Source organism: Ovis canadensis, chromosome 3, assembly GCF_042477335.2.
Source record: "Ovis canadensis isolate MfBH-ARS-UI-01 breed Bighorn chromosome 3, ARS-UI_OviCan_v2, whole genome shotgun sequence".
Taxonomy (NCBI): domain Eukaryota; kingdom Metazoa; phylum Chordata; class Mammalia; order Artiodactyla; family Bovidae; genus Ovis; species Ovis canadensis.
Window position 1 is genome coordinate 205,808,491 of NC_091247.1, and position 18,913 is coordinate 205,827,403.

Genomic DNA, 18,913 nt, shown 5'->3' on the forward strand with positions numbered 1-18,913 from the left:
CATCCTTATTTCTTTCCCTCACTCCTTCCTTCCTTCTTTTCCTGTTTTTTTCAGTTGTAAAACTGATTGTCTGATATAAACTTACAAATACTCCTAACATTTCACCAGAGCTCCAGGTGGATTCACCAAGACTAGAATTTATGACTGGTTGCTGGTTGAAGCCATGATTGCATGCAGACCAACGAGTACTTGTAAAATGACAAGTCTTAATGCAGATTTGATTGACATTTGTGTTGACTACCAAAGGGAACTGCCATCATTTACCATTGTAGTACCATGAAACTCTTGGCAATCTAAAATTCTTAATGGGATGACTGGCTCAAAGCCTTGTAAACAGCACCATTAGCAGTACTGTCTTCTCCTGGATGTCCACTGATGACATACTAATTGGATAATTTTGGTAGTGTACCATTTTGGATTAATTTATATTGTTCTGGATTCACTTATAGAATGGTTTCTTTCCTCAGATGGCAAGAATGGATGTTTTGTGAAAAAAAAAACTTGCAACTCAGTTATTACTAAAGCAAAATATTTCACTTATCTGAAAGATGGAACTTGTTTTGGTTAAATATTATTGATAATACTAATTTCAACTTTGAAGTCTATAGTTTCATTTCCATTCAACAAATACCTATTAAGTATCTAGAGCAGAGAAGGCAAAGTGCTTTAGAAAATTAAAATAGCTTATAAAACACAATAATGTGATTAGCAGAATGGAAAATAGACCTTTAAACAAATGGATAAAAAGTATGTTATTTTGTTTCCAGAAAAGAAAGGCTGAGGACACATACATTATATAAAGATTGTCTTGCTTTCAGAAAGGAACAAGATTGAGGCAATATTCTGTCTGATATTAAGATACCAACATGGAATAGCTGATTGATTCTAGGGTAATGATTCACTAGAAATAACTGCTGTGGTAACTTGCTTCCCTACTTGAAACATTTAAAGGAACTTCCTAAATTGGTATAGGCAATCCTGTTCATTAATGGAGAGGTATGGAGGCTCAAGGAGAAGGCAATGGCACCCCACTCCAGTACTCTTGCCTGGAAAATCCCATGGATGGAGGAGCCTGGTGGGCTGCAGTCCATGGGGTTGCTAAGAGTCGGGCACGGCTGAGCGACTTCACTTTGACTTTTCCCTTTCATGCATTGGAAAAGGAAATGGCAACCCACTCCAGTGTTCTTGCCTAGAGAATCCCAGGGATGGGGGAGCCTGGTGGGCTGTCGTCTATGGGGTTGTACAGAGTCAGACACGACTGAAGTGACTTAGCAGCAGCAGCAGCGTGGAGGCTCAAAACCCAATGGCAAGTTTGGGAAACAGTTTCTTACTCCCACTCCTATTTGTGTGAGTGTAATGGTTCCAGTTTATGACTTTAACCCGTATTCCTGAGACTTCATAGGTCATTCATAATGTCACGTAAAAATGACAGCAAAACAATAGGCCACTGAATGCTACTTTGAAGACCACCCCTGAACTTTTACTTTAAGGGAGCCCAACATATCAAATGAATTGGAGAAAGCATCTAGAAGCTTGGAAAGAGAAAGCCTTGGGGAACACAGGCTGAGTCTTCAAGTAATTCCAGTTACCTGTAAGCAAACTTTGAACTAACATTTGTACAGAAGACAAAAATCATATGTAAGACAGCAAAAGAGACACAGATGTAAAGAACAGACTTTTGGACTCTGGGAGAAGGCAAGGGTGGGATGATTTGAGAGAGTAGCATTAAAACATGTATATTACCATATGTGAAATAGATGACCAGTCCAAGTTCAATGCTTGAAGCAGGCATTCAGGGCCTGTGCACTGGGACAACCCAGAGGGATGGGATGGGGAGGGAGGTGGGGGGCGTGTTGGGACGGGGGGACACATGTATACCCTTGGCTGATTCATGTCAATGTATGGCAAAAACCACCACAATATTGTAAAGTAATTAGCTTCCAACTAAAATAAATAAATTAAATTAAAAAAAATCAGAGATAATGGTTGGAATTGCTAAGCAGATGACTTTTTTCTTAATAAATAGATCATCTAGTGTTGGAAACTGGTGATCTCCACATTCCTGAAATTCAAGTATAGACTGCTGCTGCTGCTGCTGCTAAGTCGCTTCAGTCATGTCCGACTCTATGTGACCCCATAGACTGGACTATGAAGGCCACCAGGCTCCGCTGTCCCTGGGATTCTCCAGGCAAGAACACTGGAGTGGGTTGCCATTTCCTTCTCCAGTGCACAAAAGTGAAAAGTAAAAGCTAGGGAGGAGTAGATCGTGGGCAGTGCAAGAAAGATTGAACTTGACTCATGAGCCTTGATGAGTGCTGGAGAAGGAAATGGCAACCCACTCCAGTACCCTTGCCTGGAAAATCACAGGGACGGAGAAGCCTGGTAGGCTACAATCCATGGGGTTGCAAAAAGTCGGACGCGACTGAGCTACTTCACTTTCACTTTCATGAGTCTTGATAGGAGAAGTAGAGCCCCCTTGAGGGTGCTTGGAAATTTGCAGAAATGTTTTTAGCGGTCACAAAAGATCACAAAGTCACAGTCAGTCAGACTTCTGTGGGCAGGGCTCAGAAATTCTAGATGTCTTTCTATGATCAAGAAAGTTGCAAAGAGAAAAATTGTCCCATGTTCCACATTCCACATAAACTTTTAATTTTGCCACCAGAATAAATTCATTATAAATATAATTACAAGTACTTTATCGCACAATTAATATTGGAAAAAAATTATCATTCTAAACTAGGTAAGTCAGGAAGAGAAAGACAAATCATGTGATATCACTTATAGGTGGAATTGAATTTACAAATGCTATAAATGAACTTATTTGAAAAACAGAAACATACTCATGGTTTTAGAAAACAAAGCTATAGTTACTGAAAGGAAAATGTGGGGAAGGGGAGGGATAAGTTAAGAGCTTGGAATTAACAAACACACTCTGCTATATATAAGATAAATAGCCAACAAGGACCTACTATATAGCACAGAAAAGTCTACTCAATATTCTTAATAATCTATATGGGTAAAGAATCTGAAAAAGAATGAATATATGTATATGTATGCCTGAATCACTTAGCAGGACACCTGAAACTAACACAACATTGTTAATCAACTGAACTTCAATAAATTTTTAAAAATGATACTGAAAAACTACTCAATAATTTACTGCCCATATTGTCTATTTAGTACACCATGCATTTTCAATTATCTATTTAATTCTAAATGTTTTCAGTGCAAGAGTTTAGTTTTTATCACAGCAAATAGGAGACAAAAAAGATTTAAAACTTAATGTCTTGTGCACTGAATTATAGAGAAAATGCAACTAGCGGATAATCTGAGAAAATATTGTGTTTTGTTTTGTTTCAGATTTTCCAAGTGTTTCTAAAGCATTGCTGACAGCACTACTGATCCTGGTATTCAAGCTGCTACTAAATCACCCTGGTTCATTCTTCACTTATAGCAGTACATATGAACATAGTAATAACAGAGATGATTTGAGATTTTTATGGACAGACACAGAGTACAAGCTGGCAGACATCTGAAATGATGATGTCGGTAAGTTGCACTAAGTGTTTTGAAAATATTTTTATTGCCACTCTATATGTAAATTTATTTTTTATTGAATTATAATTGATATACAATATTGTATTGCATTAGTTTCAGTGTACAGTGTAATTATTCAATATTTTTATTGATCACTAAATGATTTCATGACATCTAGTCATGTATAGACTTTATTTTCAACTATTATAATGATGAGGTCTCTGCTGTAAAAATTGTGTATTGATGTGCATTTATTTTGGGGTTATCATCCTTAAGCTGACACTGCCCAAGAAGTCTACCACCCAACTTTTTGCCAATATGTTCTCTTTTGCCAATTATAGGATATCATCTCTGAGGTCCCTTTAAGTACCAGAAACTAAATATTTTAACACATGATATTTTGAATGTAGAAGATGTGTTTTGCATTACATAGTGTCACTTCCCAGTTGCTTTTCATAATATAATTATTTTAACACCATGCAATAAGTTCCAGCTCATTTGTAAGAGGATACTTTCCTCATTTTCCCTTATAGCCCATCATTCTCCTTAGCATGTTATCCCACTCTAACCAACATTATTTTCCACTTTCTTTCATCATAAGGAAATATATCTACTCTCTTAATATTTCTCCTAACTCTAGTTTTTATTGTAGGGCCCAACTGCACTTAAGCTTGACAGTTATTTATTTTTAATTAATAGTAATAAATGAGTTAATACAAATTTGTTCATTCCTTTATTTTTATCCTTCTTGTATGGAAGAATTACAGTTCTTGTTACTTCCTACAAACTCATATTTATTTATTTTCATTGTATGTAGTCATCAAGTAGTCCCATTATGACTTTTTAAATTTTTATTTATTTATTTATTTTAATTTTATTTTTTTTTAATTTTAAAATCTTTAATTCTGTATCTGAACACATACATAGGGAATCCATGGTTTTTTTTTTTATAAATTATTGTCCTTTTATCTTGATTTTATCTTAGAGTTAGGATGCTACATCAAATTTGAAAAATCAATATGTGGATTATTTTATCTATGAAGTTTAGCTTTATTTATGTAAAAGGGAAATAGTATCTGATAGGGTTGAGAATATCGCACTAGATAATACCTAAGGTCCTTCCATCTCTAAAATCCTAAGACTCTGTGGTTCTTCTAATATTATGGACAATGAACTCCCTTCTCCCAACACAGTAGACACTGTCCTCACAGAAACACATGTTGAATGTACTTTTTTGATAAAGTCTTTTTTGCATTTATAAAAGACACTGAACCAGTTTTTTCCTTTTCTTTGAGTTGAGAAGACCATGCTAAACCAAGAGATACAAACACTAGTCCTCCAGCATGATTATTTGCACACACACACACCTGTGTTCTCTTCTTACCTAGCTTGACAAGACGGAGCATGGAGGTGTTACTTCCTCTCTCTGTGCAAGCAGTTACAGAGAGATTGTAGATATCTCCAGGAGGCAGGCTGAGAACTGCAGTCATGACATTGCGTGTTACCTGCAAGATCACCAAAATCAAGCTGTAGGGCTATCACAGACATCCTATCTCTGTTCTGTGCTGCAGTCTACAGCTGATTAAACCTATGGATATGTTATTTCCTCTGAAAATTATACAAATTTCTCAACTGAGCCAAATACAAGGTAGCTCTAAATAAGCACAACACAGATCAGAACATTTTTTGTGATTAATTCCATTGTTTGGAGTAGGTATTACTATGAATTTTTTTTTTTTTGTCCCTCTTGCATTCACAGCAAATTTTAGAAAAAGCAATTGCTGGGTTGCAAAAATAAGAACATTGCTCAGCTCAAGCTGAGAAGCTCAGAAGAAACTTACCCATATCCACAGACACCTGGCCTCTTAACTAAAGACTACATTTCCCAGTTTCTAATATTGATAGTGGGGACCATGTGACTCAATTCCAATCAATGGATTGTAAGAGGAAGTCCCATGGTCAACTTAGAGTTTTGTTCACACCTTTTAAGTGCTGGGCCTCCACATCCTCTCTTTTTCCCTTCCTGCGGGCTGGAATGTGGCAGTAAACTGAACGGAGTTAACCTATGCAGGTGATGACTATACGCAGGGGCAGATGGAGCAGCAAAATAGAACAAATCTTGACTCTTGAATAATCTCTCATGGCAGAGGTACCCTTTTAGTCCTGGGCACCTTGAGAGAGATATAGATGTTGATATTTTTTAAACCACAATCTTAAAAAAAATTTTTATTTCAATTGTTTAGTTGGTACCCTAACTAACACAATGTCAAAAAGCTAAATAAACGAGGAGAGAAATCAATACTTCCAAAGTCTCCAAATATTGAGGGTGTTAGGGACATATAGAGAAAAAAGTGAAAATACTGTGATTTTCTTGAAAATGTTTGGTATTATGAAGAAAAAGCTCAAATCATAACTTTAAATATAGGTGAAATCAATTACAACAATTACAATTATTAAAAATTGAAAGGTAAGCTCTGTGAAAGAAGGACTTCAGTTTTGTTCAGTATCCTATCTCCAGAGAGGCTGCTCAGGTGGTGCTAGTGGTAAAAAACAAACAAACAAACAAACAAAAACCTGCCTGCCAATATAGGACACTCAAGAGAGAGCAGATTCTAAGATCCCCTAGAGGAGGAAATGGCAACCCACTCCAGTATTCTTGCCCGGAAAATTCCACAGACAGAGGAGCCTGGCGGGCCGCAGTCTTTGGGGTTGCAAGAACTGGACACAACTGAGCCTGCGCATGCGCGCGCGCGCACACACACACACACACACACACACACACACACACACACACGCACAATCTCCAGAACCAAAAACAGTGCTAATCGGTGTGCAAACACTTGTTTAATGTCTCAGTAAATGTTTGCTTCATGATTTTCAATAGTATATGCAAATAAATGTCAGGTGCCCAATACTGGGACTCAAAGAAACATACACTCTTTTTAATCTTCTTCTTTCCTTCTGCAACAACCATCCAGTGGAGCATTCTAGAATGGGAGAGGTCTGTGGTGTCATCCCCGTAGATCCAACTGATGTACAACAGACTGTTGAAATATTCCACAGATGTGATTTCTGGAGCAACTGGGGCTACAATGGAGGAAAGAAACACACTTTAATTTAGTAGACTACTGGTAATTAAAGAACTTATCAATAGAACATGAAATCCCATACAGAGCTTGTGCTTAGTTACTCAGTCGTGTCCAACTCTTTGTGACTCTATGGACTGCAGCCTGCCAGGCTCCTACATCTATGGGGATTCTCCAGGCAATAATACTGAAGTGGGTTGCCATGCCCTCCTCCAGGGGATCTTCCCAAAGGGATCCCCAGAGGGATCAAATCCAGGTCTCCCACATTACAGGCAGATTCTTTACCGTCTGAGCCACCAGGGAAACCAAACTCTACACAGAGTTTAAAGAATTAAAATTCGCACCTCATGATGGACTTCCCAAGTGGCACTAGTGGTAAAGAACCCACCTGGCAATGCAGGAGGCATAAGAGATGGGAGTTTCATTCCTGGGGCAGGAAGGTCTTCTGGAGGAGGTCATAGCAGCCCACTCCAGTATTCTTGCATGGAGAATCCCATAGACAAAGGAACTAGGTGGGCTACAGTCCATAGCATTGCAAAGAGTTAGAACACAACTGAAGTGGCTTAGCATACATGCACAACAGCACGCATGATAGTCCTGGGGACTCGTGGACATGTCTGTAATATAGTGAAGTTGGACGGTATGAGGTGGGCAGTTGTTCTGTGGGATGTTGCCTTGCGTGGCTCAGACCCAAGACAGCCAGACTCAACTATGCCTGAGGAGAGCATGCTTTTTTACAAAAATTTCAGTTATAAGATTACTAAAACATTAACTTGTTTGGGTCAGTTGTTCTGTTAATTTGTTGCTGCATCAATAAATTAATATTATTAGGCACTGGCAGACTTATTTTCCAAGCAGTACTGAAAACTCTGGGGTCCTGTAAAAATAAATCTTTTTTATTGTGGCAGCAAAGAAGTTTACAGGATAGACAGTAGGATCAATGAGTAAAGGAACAGAAAACTAAATAATATGTCCAAAAGATTACAAGCCAATGGCACTGACAGTGTGCTTTGTGGAAGGTAGGGCTCTAAATAAAGTTGCTGAAGCAAGTATTAAAGAAAGGAAGGAAAGGATTTTGAAAATCATGCTTCAAAGCTAAATTCTAATACCAAGTTTATTAATTTATTGTATAATCTTACACATTTAAATTTTTAAGAATTCCAGTAGGGGACGAGAGTTTATCACAAGCTTTGTAATACATAAGTTCTGAAAGCATACTTTAATTGTTTTTAAGAGTAACTGATAATTCTGAAGATTTGAACAAACACATACACAGTTGAATTTAAATTCCATGTGATCTTGAAAGATAGCTAAGCAAATGTTCTTTGCAGGATTCAGCCCCAAATCAACTAATGGTTAGAGGAGAATTTCTACACATTAAAAAAGACTTATTTAGGGGCTTCCCTGGTGGCTCAGTGGTAAAGAATCCACCTGCCAATGCAGGAAAAATGAGTTTGATCCCCGGTCCAGGAAGATCCCACATTCTGGGGAGCAACTAAGCCCAAATGCCATGACTACTGAGCCCATGCCCCTAGAACATATGATCCACAAGTGAGGCCACTGCAATAAGAAGCCCACACACTGCAATGAAGAGTAGCTCCGCTCACTGCAACTAAGAAAGCCTGCGTGCAGCAGCAGAGACCCAGGACAGCCAAAAGTAAACAAATAAAATAATAAATCGTAATTGAAAAAAAGACATTTTTTCAACATGCCCTAATACAGATAATGAACATTCATATCTATGTATTCAGAAATAATTATTTACTGAAGAGATTTTAACAGAGTAAAAAACACATTTCCATTTCATACTGTGTATGAATAGCATTTCTATATGTTTGACAATGAAAATTTTAAATTGTCAACAATATCTATAACAAATGGCACAAACCTATTTCATAATGCAGAAAATTCTAATTAAGCATAATAACCCTGGCTTAACATATTTCTACATACTTCATTATTTACAAGTACCTATGCTTAATGCTTCTTCAAAGGGTATATTTTCATGTTCTAATTTGAGTGAAGACAAGAAACATATTCAAAATAACAGGGAGTTTGGGATGGACATGTACACACTGCTATATTTAAAATAGATAACCAACAAGGACCTGCTGTATAGCACATGGAACTCTGCTTATGTGGCAGCTTGGAAAGGAGGGGAGTTTGGGTGGAGAATGGATATATGTACAAATATGGCTGAGTTCCCTTGCTGTTCACTTGAAACTATCACGACATTGTTAATTGGCTATACCCCAATACAAAATAAAGAGTTAAAAAAATAAAATTACAAAGCCAGACATATACGTCTCCCCATCACAAGTACTAAGTCTTCAGATCATTCTCCTTCGTGTTGTTGCTTTCAAATCCAGTGTGTTGCTGAAAGACCACCAGATGTCACTATTTGTTTATTAAACATTACTTGGTACACTAGTATAATTATGAACTCGACTTGCAGACAAGTTGCTTGATAGATGGTAGACTTGAGGGCCTAACAAATCAGACCTTATTAAAATATTTTATTCCTATTTCCTTTTATACTACACAATTTGTCAATTTGGATTATGATTAAAAAGCATATGAAAGTGAAGTATCAGATCTTTATTTGCTTTAAAATTGAAATGAGGGAAGAAAGCTCCCCTCACCCCGAAAAAGGCTAAAATTTCAAATAGTTTTAGATATAGTTATAAAAATAAAGCTCAGGTACATATATGTTTTAATAACAATTTAGATTACATGATTTAATTCTCACACTACCCTGTGAGGTATTATCATGCCCATTTAAAATTATTTGTTAATTTATTTGACTGCCCTGGGTCTCAGTTGCAGCACATGGGATCTTTAGCTGGGGCATGTGGGATCTAGTTCCCTGACCAGGGATGCAACCTGAATTCCCTGCATTGGGAGGGAGCAATGGAGTCTTAGCCACTGGACCACCAGGGAAGTCCCTATACCCGTTATATAGATATGGAAATTGAAGCCATCTGTGTCAATATGCTTAGGTAAGACTGTGGACTGCCAGTGTCAGCATGACTTAATAGTTGATCCCAGGAAAAAATCAGAAATTCCCAAAGATCAATTCACTGGAGACAACAGAGTGCTCACTTAGGCAAGTAGCTTGCTTACTAATCAAAGTTTATGTATGCAGACTTGCTTTGTCCACCTAAACAGTTATCTCATGATGTCCGCCTATTCCCAGGTGGTTCCAGCTTTGAAAGGCACGCCTAAAGCACTTGTGTCCAGAACTCCAAATCCTATTAGTACTTCATTTCTGATGTCACTCCTGGGAGACACCGCAGAGCCTCTGTCCAGGCAGTTTCCCGGCACTGCAGTGAGTTCTAAGACAGTTAGTTTTGTCCAATTAGCCACCTGTTAGGCAATATTTTCAGTCTTACCTGTGAGAAAATAGAAATTCAGGATCCTTAAGTTAATTTGCTTAAAGATCTGTAGCTGGAAATTAGCAAGGTCAGATCTGCTCAATAAGTGATCAGATGTGAAGTCTGGGCTTTTTCTAGACAGCTGCTCCTTCTGACAAGGAAAGAGCATTCTCAGACCACTTATCTCAATCAAGCTGTGTATGAACTACTGACACAGTAAAGTTTAATTATAATTAAATTGGTGATTATTAATGCAGTCAAAAAGCCTAACACAGGGCTTGTCAAATAATTGGCATTTTCTCTTTTTAGGGTGGCCTTTCACTTTTCTACCGTAATATTACTGTTAACATCTGGAACAAAGGAAGTACCAGACATCGGCCAATAAAGAAAAGCAGTGAACTATGTCAGCTAACTGTCTAAGAATCCACAAGATCACTATCTTTCCATTGTTTTTTAATTGATACATCTCAAGCCTATAAAACTAGCTGTCCAGTGAGGGAAATATTTTGACAAAGTTTCCACCCTTATGGCAGAAAGCGAAGAGGAACTAAAAAGCCTCTTGATGAAAGTGAAAGAGGAGAGTGAAAAAGTTAGCTTAAAGCTCAACATTCAGAAAACTAAGATCATGGCATCTGGCCCAATCACTTCATGGGAAATAGATGGGGGAACAGTGGAAACAGTGTCAGACTTATTTTTTTGGGCTCCAAAATCACTGCCGATGGTGACTGCAGCCATGAAATTAAAAGACGCTTACTCCTGGGAAGGAAAGTTATGACCAACCTAGATAGCATATTCAAAAGCAGAGACATTACTTTGCCAACAAGGGTCTGTCTAGTCAAGGCTATGGTTTTTCCAGTGGTCATGTATGGATGTGAGAGTTGGACTGTGAAGAAAGATGAGTGCCGAAGAATTGATGCTTTTGAACTGTGGTGTTGGAGCAGGCTCTTGAGAGTCCCTTGGACTACAAGGAGATCCAAGCAGTCCATTCTGAAGGAGATCAACCCTGGGATTTCTTTGGAAGGAATGATGCTAAAGCTGAAGCTCCAGTACTTTGGCCACCTCATGCGAAGAGTTGACTCATTGGAAAAGACTCTGATGCTGGGAGGGATTGGGGGCAGGAGGAAAAGGGGACGACAGAGGATGAGATGGTTGGATGGCATCACTGACTCAATGGACAAGAGTTTGGGTGAACTCCAGGAGCTGGTGATGGACAGAGAGGCCTGGCGTGCTGCAATTCATAGGGTTGCAAAGAGTCGGACATGACTGAGCAAATGAACTGAACTGAACTGATTCTTCATCTAAACAATATTTTTCTTTTCTCAGTATAACTCTAATGACAGCTTTGCAGTCCCATCAAAAGTTCTTGAACAGTCCTAGTTCAGACAACGAGGGTTATTGTTCTTGGTTGAATTTCTTCTTTATTGCTACCTCCGCTGTCTCTGCCATATGATAGTGAACTATTAATACATAATTTAAAGTCCTGAGGATCCGTCACTAACAGTATTGTAAGTACTTTAAGTCTAGGCCATGTATTTTGCTAAATAGCTTATTTAATTGGGACGTAATAATAGATAATAGTAACAGATAATAGATACTATTATTATCCTTATTTTACAACTGAAAAAACCTGAGGCTTAGAAGAATTGCTGGAGTTTACAGGTAGAAGGCAGCAAAGTTGTGACTCACACCCAAGTCTACAAGTCTGCAAGCCTGTTTTAATTCCTGCCATGGACCATACTGCAGTCAGCCTGTGACTTTACAAATGGCTTAATTAATAAGGAAATGGAGGCACTCTAGCAAATACAATTATCAAATGGATAAAATCAATTCAGTGCGGTGTGAAGCTGAAAGCTCTGCCTGTTACATCTCAATTCTAATCAATTCCAAACAGTGGTGCATAAATCAAGGGCAGTGACTCAGGATAAAAAGAAATCAAGGACAGTAACTTAGAGTAAAAATTCTATTTTAATTTTTAAAGGCTATCATTTAAACAAATCATGAACTTTCAGAATCAAGTATATCATCTTCCATGAACAGAGAAGGAAATGGCACCCCACTCCAGTACTCTTGCCTGGAAAATCCCATGGACGGAGGAGCCTGGTGGGCTGCCTGTCTATAGGTCACACAGAGTTGGATACGACTGAGTGACTTCTCTTTCACTTTTCACTTTCCTGCATTGGAGAAGGAAATGGCAACCCACTCCAGTGTTCTTTCCTGGAGAATCCCAGGGACAGAGGAGCCAGGGGGGCTGCCGTCTATGGGGTTGCACAGAGTTGGACACGACTGAAGCGATTTAGCAGCAGCAGCAGCAGCAGAATCTTCCATGAAAGTGATGTTCAATCGGTCCTGGGTGAAGGACTGGCATTTTCTGGAGATGAGCCCCTTCAGAACTCCCTCAAAATAGGCATGTGCTCTCATGAGACCACTTCCCACACACTCACCTGTTATGAAGCTTATAGTGGAGCTGTCACAGCAGCTGAGTTCCGGGTCTCCCCACGTTACCATGGTAACTCGAAAGTTGTAGTACCATGCTGGCAACAGATTCGCTATCCTCTAAAAAAAGCAAGAAGAAAAAGGCCCAGAAGGAAAATCACATTTTTGGAATAGAGTTATATATTTCTCTTAGGCTATGAAAAAATGAGTAATTTTTAATTTCCTTTCTGTGCCTTTGGGAGGCCTCCCTGGTGGCTCAGTGGTAAAGAGTCCGCCTGTCAATGCAGGAAACGCTGCTTCATTCCCTGGGTTGGGAAGATCCTCTGGAGAAGGAAATGGCAACCCACTCCAGTATTGCTGCCTGGGAAATCCCATGGACAGAGGAACCTTACTGTCTACAGTTGATTTTGTACTTCTCAAATTTTCCATTAAAATACTCTCTTTGGAATGAAGTGAGATGTAAATAAAATGATACACATAAATTTAACACAATTTAAAAAATTATTCGAAGATATAGATAGTTTCAAAATGGGTTTTCGTTTGCAGTTTTTTAAATTACACGAGTGAACTGGTACTTATTTGTAAGTCACTGGATGGACACATCTTCCTATTTCTAAGACGTGCTCTTTCACAATTCTACATTCTCTCGTCTTGGACTGTTAGCATGTATTCACACTGGGTGGCAATCATGAGAGCTGGCAGCTGAGTAGTGGACAGTTGTTTGCTTTCTGTGTGACCTGTAGATAACCTGTACTTCTAAAATTATTCCAGTCTCCAAAAGAGCAATATTTACCTGCTCATTTGAAGAACATTGCTAATGGTCTGACATTGCAGGTATTTAACTGATTTGTTGAGATCAAGAATAGTCATCACTCAAGTTAAGAAGTGTCCACTTACTACTGAATAACTAAAGGAAAATGTGTTTTCTGTTTTAGGACCAGAAAGAAACAATAAGCATGTGACGTGCTTAGTTGCTCAGTGATGTCCGACTCTTTGTGACCCCATGGACTATAGCCCACCAGGCTCCTCTGTCCATGGGGATTCTCTAGGTAAAGAGTACTGGAGTGGGTTGCCATGCCCTCCTCCAGGGGATCTTCCCCACCCAGGGATCCAACACAGGTCTCCCACATTGCAGGCAGATTCTTTACCAGCTGAGCCACCAAGGAAGCAAGCATGTGACAGGTCTACTAAACGGGGATTAGCAAATACACTCAATTAAGAGTGAAAGCCAGTTTCACACAGTTTTCTCTCTCTCTCTCAAAATACAAAAATAAAAGTAAGAGCTAAAACAATCCCAAACTTGAAAGTAGCAAGTTACCTGCATGTGTTTACAAATGATCTAGTTTACAGACATAATAATTTTTTCAGACACAGTTAGTATGTGAATGCATGTTGACACAGGAAAATGTGACAGCTTGTTAAGGAAAATTACCACTGAAGCAGTTAAGGAGACAGTCGCTGCTATTTCATAGTAGGTTGTCCATTCTGATGTCATTGTTGTAGGGTTGAAATAAAACATTTCGACCACATATTTTCTGAACACTCCTAAGTAAGGTCTGGTCCAGCTCAAAACCACTGCTGTAGGACCCAGGGGATAGAGCATCAAATCTTTTATTCCAGTTGGAACTAAGAAGAAGGGAGGGGAGTGAAAAAAGAAAGTCAAGAAGGAATGTTTAGTATCTTAACAATGGCTTCACATCCCTACTTACTGACTGACTAGGTATTTCACTATTTTGATACAATCATTGAGAACTAACCATGTTTGCCTGAGATTTTATTTTTCCTAAGTAATGAATGCTTAAGGATGCCTTCCAGGTATACAATTGTGGTCATTAATTACTCTGAAGGTTAAATATTGGGTGAACAAGTATGGACCTCCCATAACTGATGATAATGACTCGAAGTTAGACATGGCACCGCTCCAAACAATACCCTGATAAAGGTATTTTTCTTGTGGCTGGCAACTTACCAATAGCAAATGTCACAGGATCTGAAGGTGGTCCGATCAAAGGGCCTTTTCTTAGGTACATCACAACCTGGTACTGGGCACCAGGAACGAGATTTTCAATAATAGATTTGCTTGAGTTCACCTTTAAACCAAACACCCAATAAGATCTATTTAGAACTGGGTTTTCAGCGTGTGACTCAGAGGATAACATTGTATTCAGGGACACTGCAAACTCATAAATGCCTTTGAAATCCAGAAGCCTTTATTCATGCTGAGGAAGGTCAAGTTTCCACATTAGGATGATTTATAGTTTATGAGAAGGCTGAAGGGAACCCAGAACATTCAAATTCTATGGCTGGATTTAATAAGCCTTGGGAACTGCTCTATACCCGTCAATGTCAATTGTAATTATGTACACTAGAGACACATCAGCCTCTAACCAAAATCAAATCAGCAATAAAATAAGGATGGTCTGACATCCTAAATTGTAGTGTCAGCTGATTACATACAAAGATCAGTGCTTGAATGTCTTTAGTCTCTCAACACTTAGAGGCATAAAATATCTAATTATAGTGATGGAAACGACCTCAGAGATTATCTAGTCCAAATTTCTCATTCAGTAGATCAAGAAGGTAAAGCTAGAGAATAGCCAAGGTCACATATTCGGATCAGTGTTGGGACTGGAAGCCTAGCATTATGACCTCCACTCCATGATATGGGCCAAGCACCAAGACACAGCAGCAAGCACTTTACAAGGCTACTGTGGCAACCTGCCAAGACTGAATTAAGAAGAATAACCGGAACAGACTGATCACTAGTAGTGAAACTGAATTTGTAATAAAATAAAATCTCCCAGCAAGCAAAAGTCCAGGATTGGACAGTTTCACAGGGAAATTCTGCCAAATATATAAAGAAAAGTTAATACCTATCTTTCTCAAACTATTCCAAAAATTGAAGAAGATAGAACATTCTCAAATTCATTGTACAAGACTACCATTACCCTGATACCAAAATCAAGAGAGAAAATTACAGGCTAATATCTTTGATGACTATAGATGCAAAAATTCTCAACAAAATATTAGCAAACTGAATTCAACAATACATAAAATGGATCATATACCATGATCAAATGGGATTTATTCTAGCACTGTATTATTTCTTTAAAACACATTTTAAGTGATAAAACTAATAGTCCTCATTGTTAAAACTGGTCACACTATAGAAGAGCAAATGAGGTCAATTTGTAGTCTTTCTGGTGTCCTCTCACCACTTCCCACATTTTGGCGGGCAGTCTTCTAGACCTTCTATGATACATATATCCATAAACAATTAAGAATTGAGCCATACAGGTGTTATACCATAAATATTGCTCCAGACTTTTCCTTTAAATTTAACAACCATTGTAAACATGCGCGGGCCGCTGTGATGGCGTGCAGAGCATGGGGGGGGGGGGCGCTGTGACGGCGCACAGAGTGCGGGTGAGAGGAGCTACCCCACGTGCAAGGTCAGGGGCGGCAGCCGGGAGGAGCTACCCCACATCCGAGGTCAGGGGCGGTGGCCGGGAGGAGCTACCCCATGTCCAAGGAGCAGTGGCTATGCAGGGACCAGAGAGCCTAAAAGGACTATTCCACGTTCAAGGTCCAGAGGGGCTTCAGTGAAGAGATACTCCTTGTCCAAGGTAAGGAGCAGTGGCTGCACTTTGCTGGAGCAGCAGTGAAGAGATCCCCCACACCCAAGGTAAGAGAAACCCAAGACAGTAGGTATTGCAATTGGGCATCAGAGGGCAAACACACTGAAACCATAATCACAGAAAACTAGCCAATCTATCACACTAGGACCACAGCCTTGTCTAACTCAATGAAACTAAGCCATGCTGCGTGGGGCAACCCAAGACAGGTGGGCATGGTGAAGAGGTCTGACAGAATGTGGTCCACTGGAGAAGGGAATGGCAAACCACTTCAGTATTCTTGCCTTGAGAACCCCATGAACAGTATGAAAAGGCAAAATGATAGGATACTGAAAGAGGAACTCCCCAGGTCAGTAGGTGCCCAATATGCTACTGGAGATCAGTGGAGAAATAACTCCAGAAAGAATGAAGGGATGGAGCCAAAGCAAAAACAATACCCATTTGTGGATGTGACTGGTGATAGAAGCAAGGTCCGATGCTGTAAAGAGCAATATTGCATAGGAACCTGGAATGTCAGGTCAATGAATCAAGTCAAATTGGAAGTGGTCAAACAGGAGATGGCAAGAGTGACCATTGACATTCTAGGAATCAGCGAACTAAAATGGACTGGAATGGGCCAATTTAACTCAGATGACCATTATATCTACTATTCTGGGCAGGAATCCCTTAGAAGAAATGGAGTAGCCATCATGGTCAACAAAAGAGTCTGAAATGCAGTACTTGGATGCAATCTCAAAAATGACAGAATGATCTCTGTTTGTTTCCAAGCCAAACCATTCAATATCACAGTAATCCAAGTCTATGCCCCAGCCAGTAACACTGAAGAAGCTGAAGTTGAATGGTTCTATGAAGACCTACAAGACCTTTCAGAACTAACACCCCCAAAAGATGTCCTTTTCATTATTGGGGACTGGAATGCAAAAGTAGGAAGTCAAGAAACACCTGGAGTAACAGGCAAATGTGGCCTTGGAATGCGGAATGAAGCAGGGCAAAGGCTAATAGAGTTCTGCCAAGAAAATGCACTGGGCATAGCAAACACCCTCTTCCAAAAACATCAGAGAAGACTCTACACATGGACATCACCAGATGGTCAACACCGAAATCAGATTGATTATATTCTTTGTAGCCAAAGATGGAGAAGCTCTATATAGTCAACAAAAACAAGACCAGGATCTGACTGTGGCTCAGATCATGAACTCCTTATTACCAAATTCAGACTCAAATTGAAGAAAGTAGGGAAAATCGCTAGACCATTCAGGTATGACCTAAATCAAATCCCTTATGATTATACAGTGGAAGTGAGAAATAGATTTAAGGGCCTAGATCTGATAGATAGAGTGCCTGATGAACTATGGACTGAGGTTCGTGACATTACAGGAGACAGGGATCAAGACCATCCCCATGGAAAAGAAATGCAAAAAAGCAAAATGGCTGTCTTGGGAGGCCTTACAAATAGCTGTGAAAAGAAGAGAAGCCAAAAGCAAAGGAGAAAAGGAAAGATATGAGCATCTGAATGTAGAGTTCCAAAGAATAGCAAGGAGAGATAAGAAAGCCTTCTTCAGCGATCAGGCAAAGAAATAGAGGAAAACAACAGAATGGGAAAGACTAGAGATCTCTTCAAGAAAATTAGAGATACCAAGGGAACATTTCATGCAAAGATGGGCTCGATAAAGGACAGAAATGGTCTGGACCTAACAGAAGCAGAAGATATTAAGAAGAGGTGGCAAGAATACACAGAAAAACTGTACAAAAAAGATCTTCATGACCCAGATAATCACGATGGTGTGATCACTCACCTAGAGCCAGAAATCCTGAATTTAAAGTCAAGTGGGCCTTAGAAAGCATCACTATGAACAAAGCTAGTGGAGGTGATGGAATTCCAGTTGAGCCATTTCAAATCCTGAAGATGATGCTGTGAAAGTGCTGCACTCAATATGCCAGCAAATTTGGAAAACTCAGCAGTGGCCACAGGACTGGAAAAGGTCAGTTTTCATTCCAATCCCAAAGAAAGGGAATGGCAAAGAATGCTCAGACTACCACACAATTGCACTCATCTCACATGCTAGTAAGTTAATGCTCAAAATTATCCAAGACAGGCTTCAGCAATACATGAACTGTGAACTTCCAGATGTTCAAGCTGGGTTTAGAAAAGGCAGAGGAACCAGAGATCAAATTGCCAACATCCGCTGGATCATCAAAAAAGCAAGAGAGTTCCAGAAAAACATCTATTTCTGCTTTATTGACTATGCCAAAGCCTTTGACTATGTGGATCACAATACACTGTGGAAAATTCTGAAAGAGATTGGAATACCAGACCACCTGACCTGCCTCTTGATAAACATGTATGCAGGTTAGGAAGCAACAGTTAGAACTAGACATGGAACAACAGACTGGTTCCAAGGCTGTATATTGTCACCCTGTATATTTAACTTACATGCAGAGTACATCATGAGAAACGCTGGGCTGGAAGAACCACCAGCTGCAATTAAGATTGCCAGGAGAAATACCAATAACCTCAGATATGTAGATGACACCACCCTTATGGCAGAAAGTGAAGAGGAACTAAAAAGTCTCTTGATGAAAGTGGAAGTAGAGAGTGAAAAAGTTGGCTTACAGCTCAACATTCAGAAAATGAAGATCATGGCATCTGGTCCCATGACTTCATGGGAAATAGATGGGGAAGTAGTGGAAATGGTGTCAGACTTTATTTTTGGGGGCTCCAAAATCACTGCAGATGGTGATTGCAGCCATGAAATTAAAAGACGCTTACACTTGGAAGAAAAGTTATGACCAACCAGATAGCATATTCAAAAGCAGAGACATTACTTTGCCAAGGTCCGTCTAGTCA

General features: G+C 39.4%; 1 protein-coding gene across 3 annotated transcripts in view; it reads right to left on the reverse strand.

The window, feature by feature from the left end:
* Nucleotides 1–18,913, reverse strand: part of PTPRO (protein tyrosine phosphatase receptor type O) — a 275,424-nt gene that overhangs the window by 76,327 nt on the left and 180,184 nt on the right. For all 3 annotated transcript variants that reach the window (XM_069585625.1, XM_069585624.1, XM_069585627.1), the window contains exons 8-12: nucleotides 14,400–14,520; nucleotides 13,863–14,056; nucleotides 12,439–12,550; nucleotides 6,473–6,624; nucleotides 4,922–5,042 (exon numbers count right to left, since the gene is read on the reverse strand). In XM_069585625.1, the coding sequence (XP_069441726.1) occupies nucleotides 4,922–5,042; nucleotides 6,473–6,624; nucleotides 12,439–12,550; nucleotides 13,863–14,056; nucleotides 14,400–14,520 (700 nt within the window). The remainder of the gene's footprint in view (nucleotides 1–4,921; nucleotides 5,043–6,472; nucleotides 6,625–12,438; nucleotides 12,551–13,862; nucleotides 14,057–14,399; nucleotides 14,521–18,913) is intronic.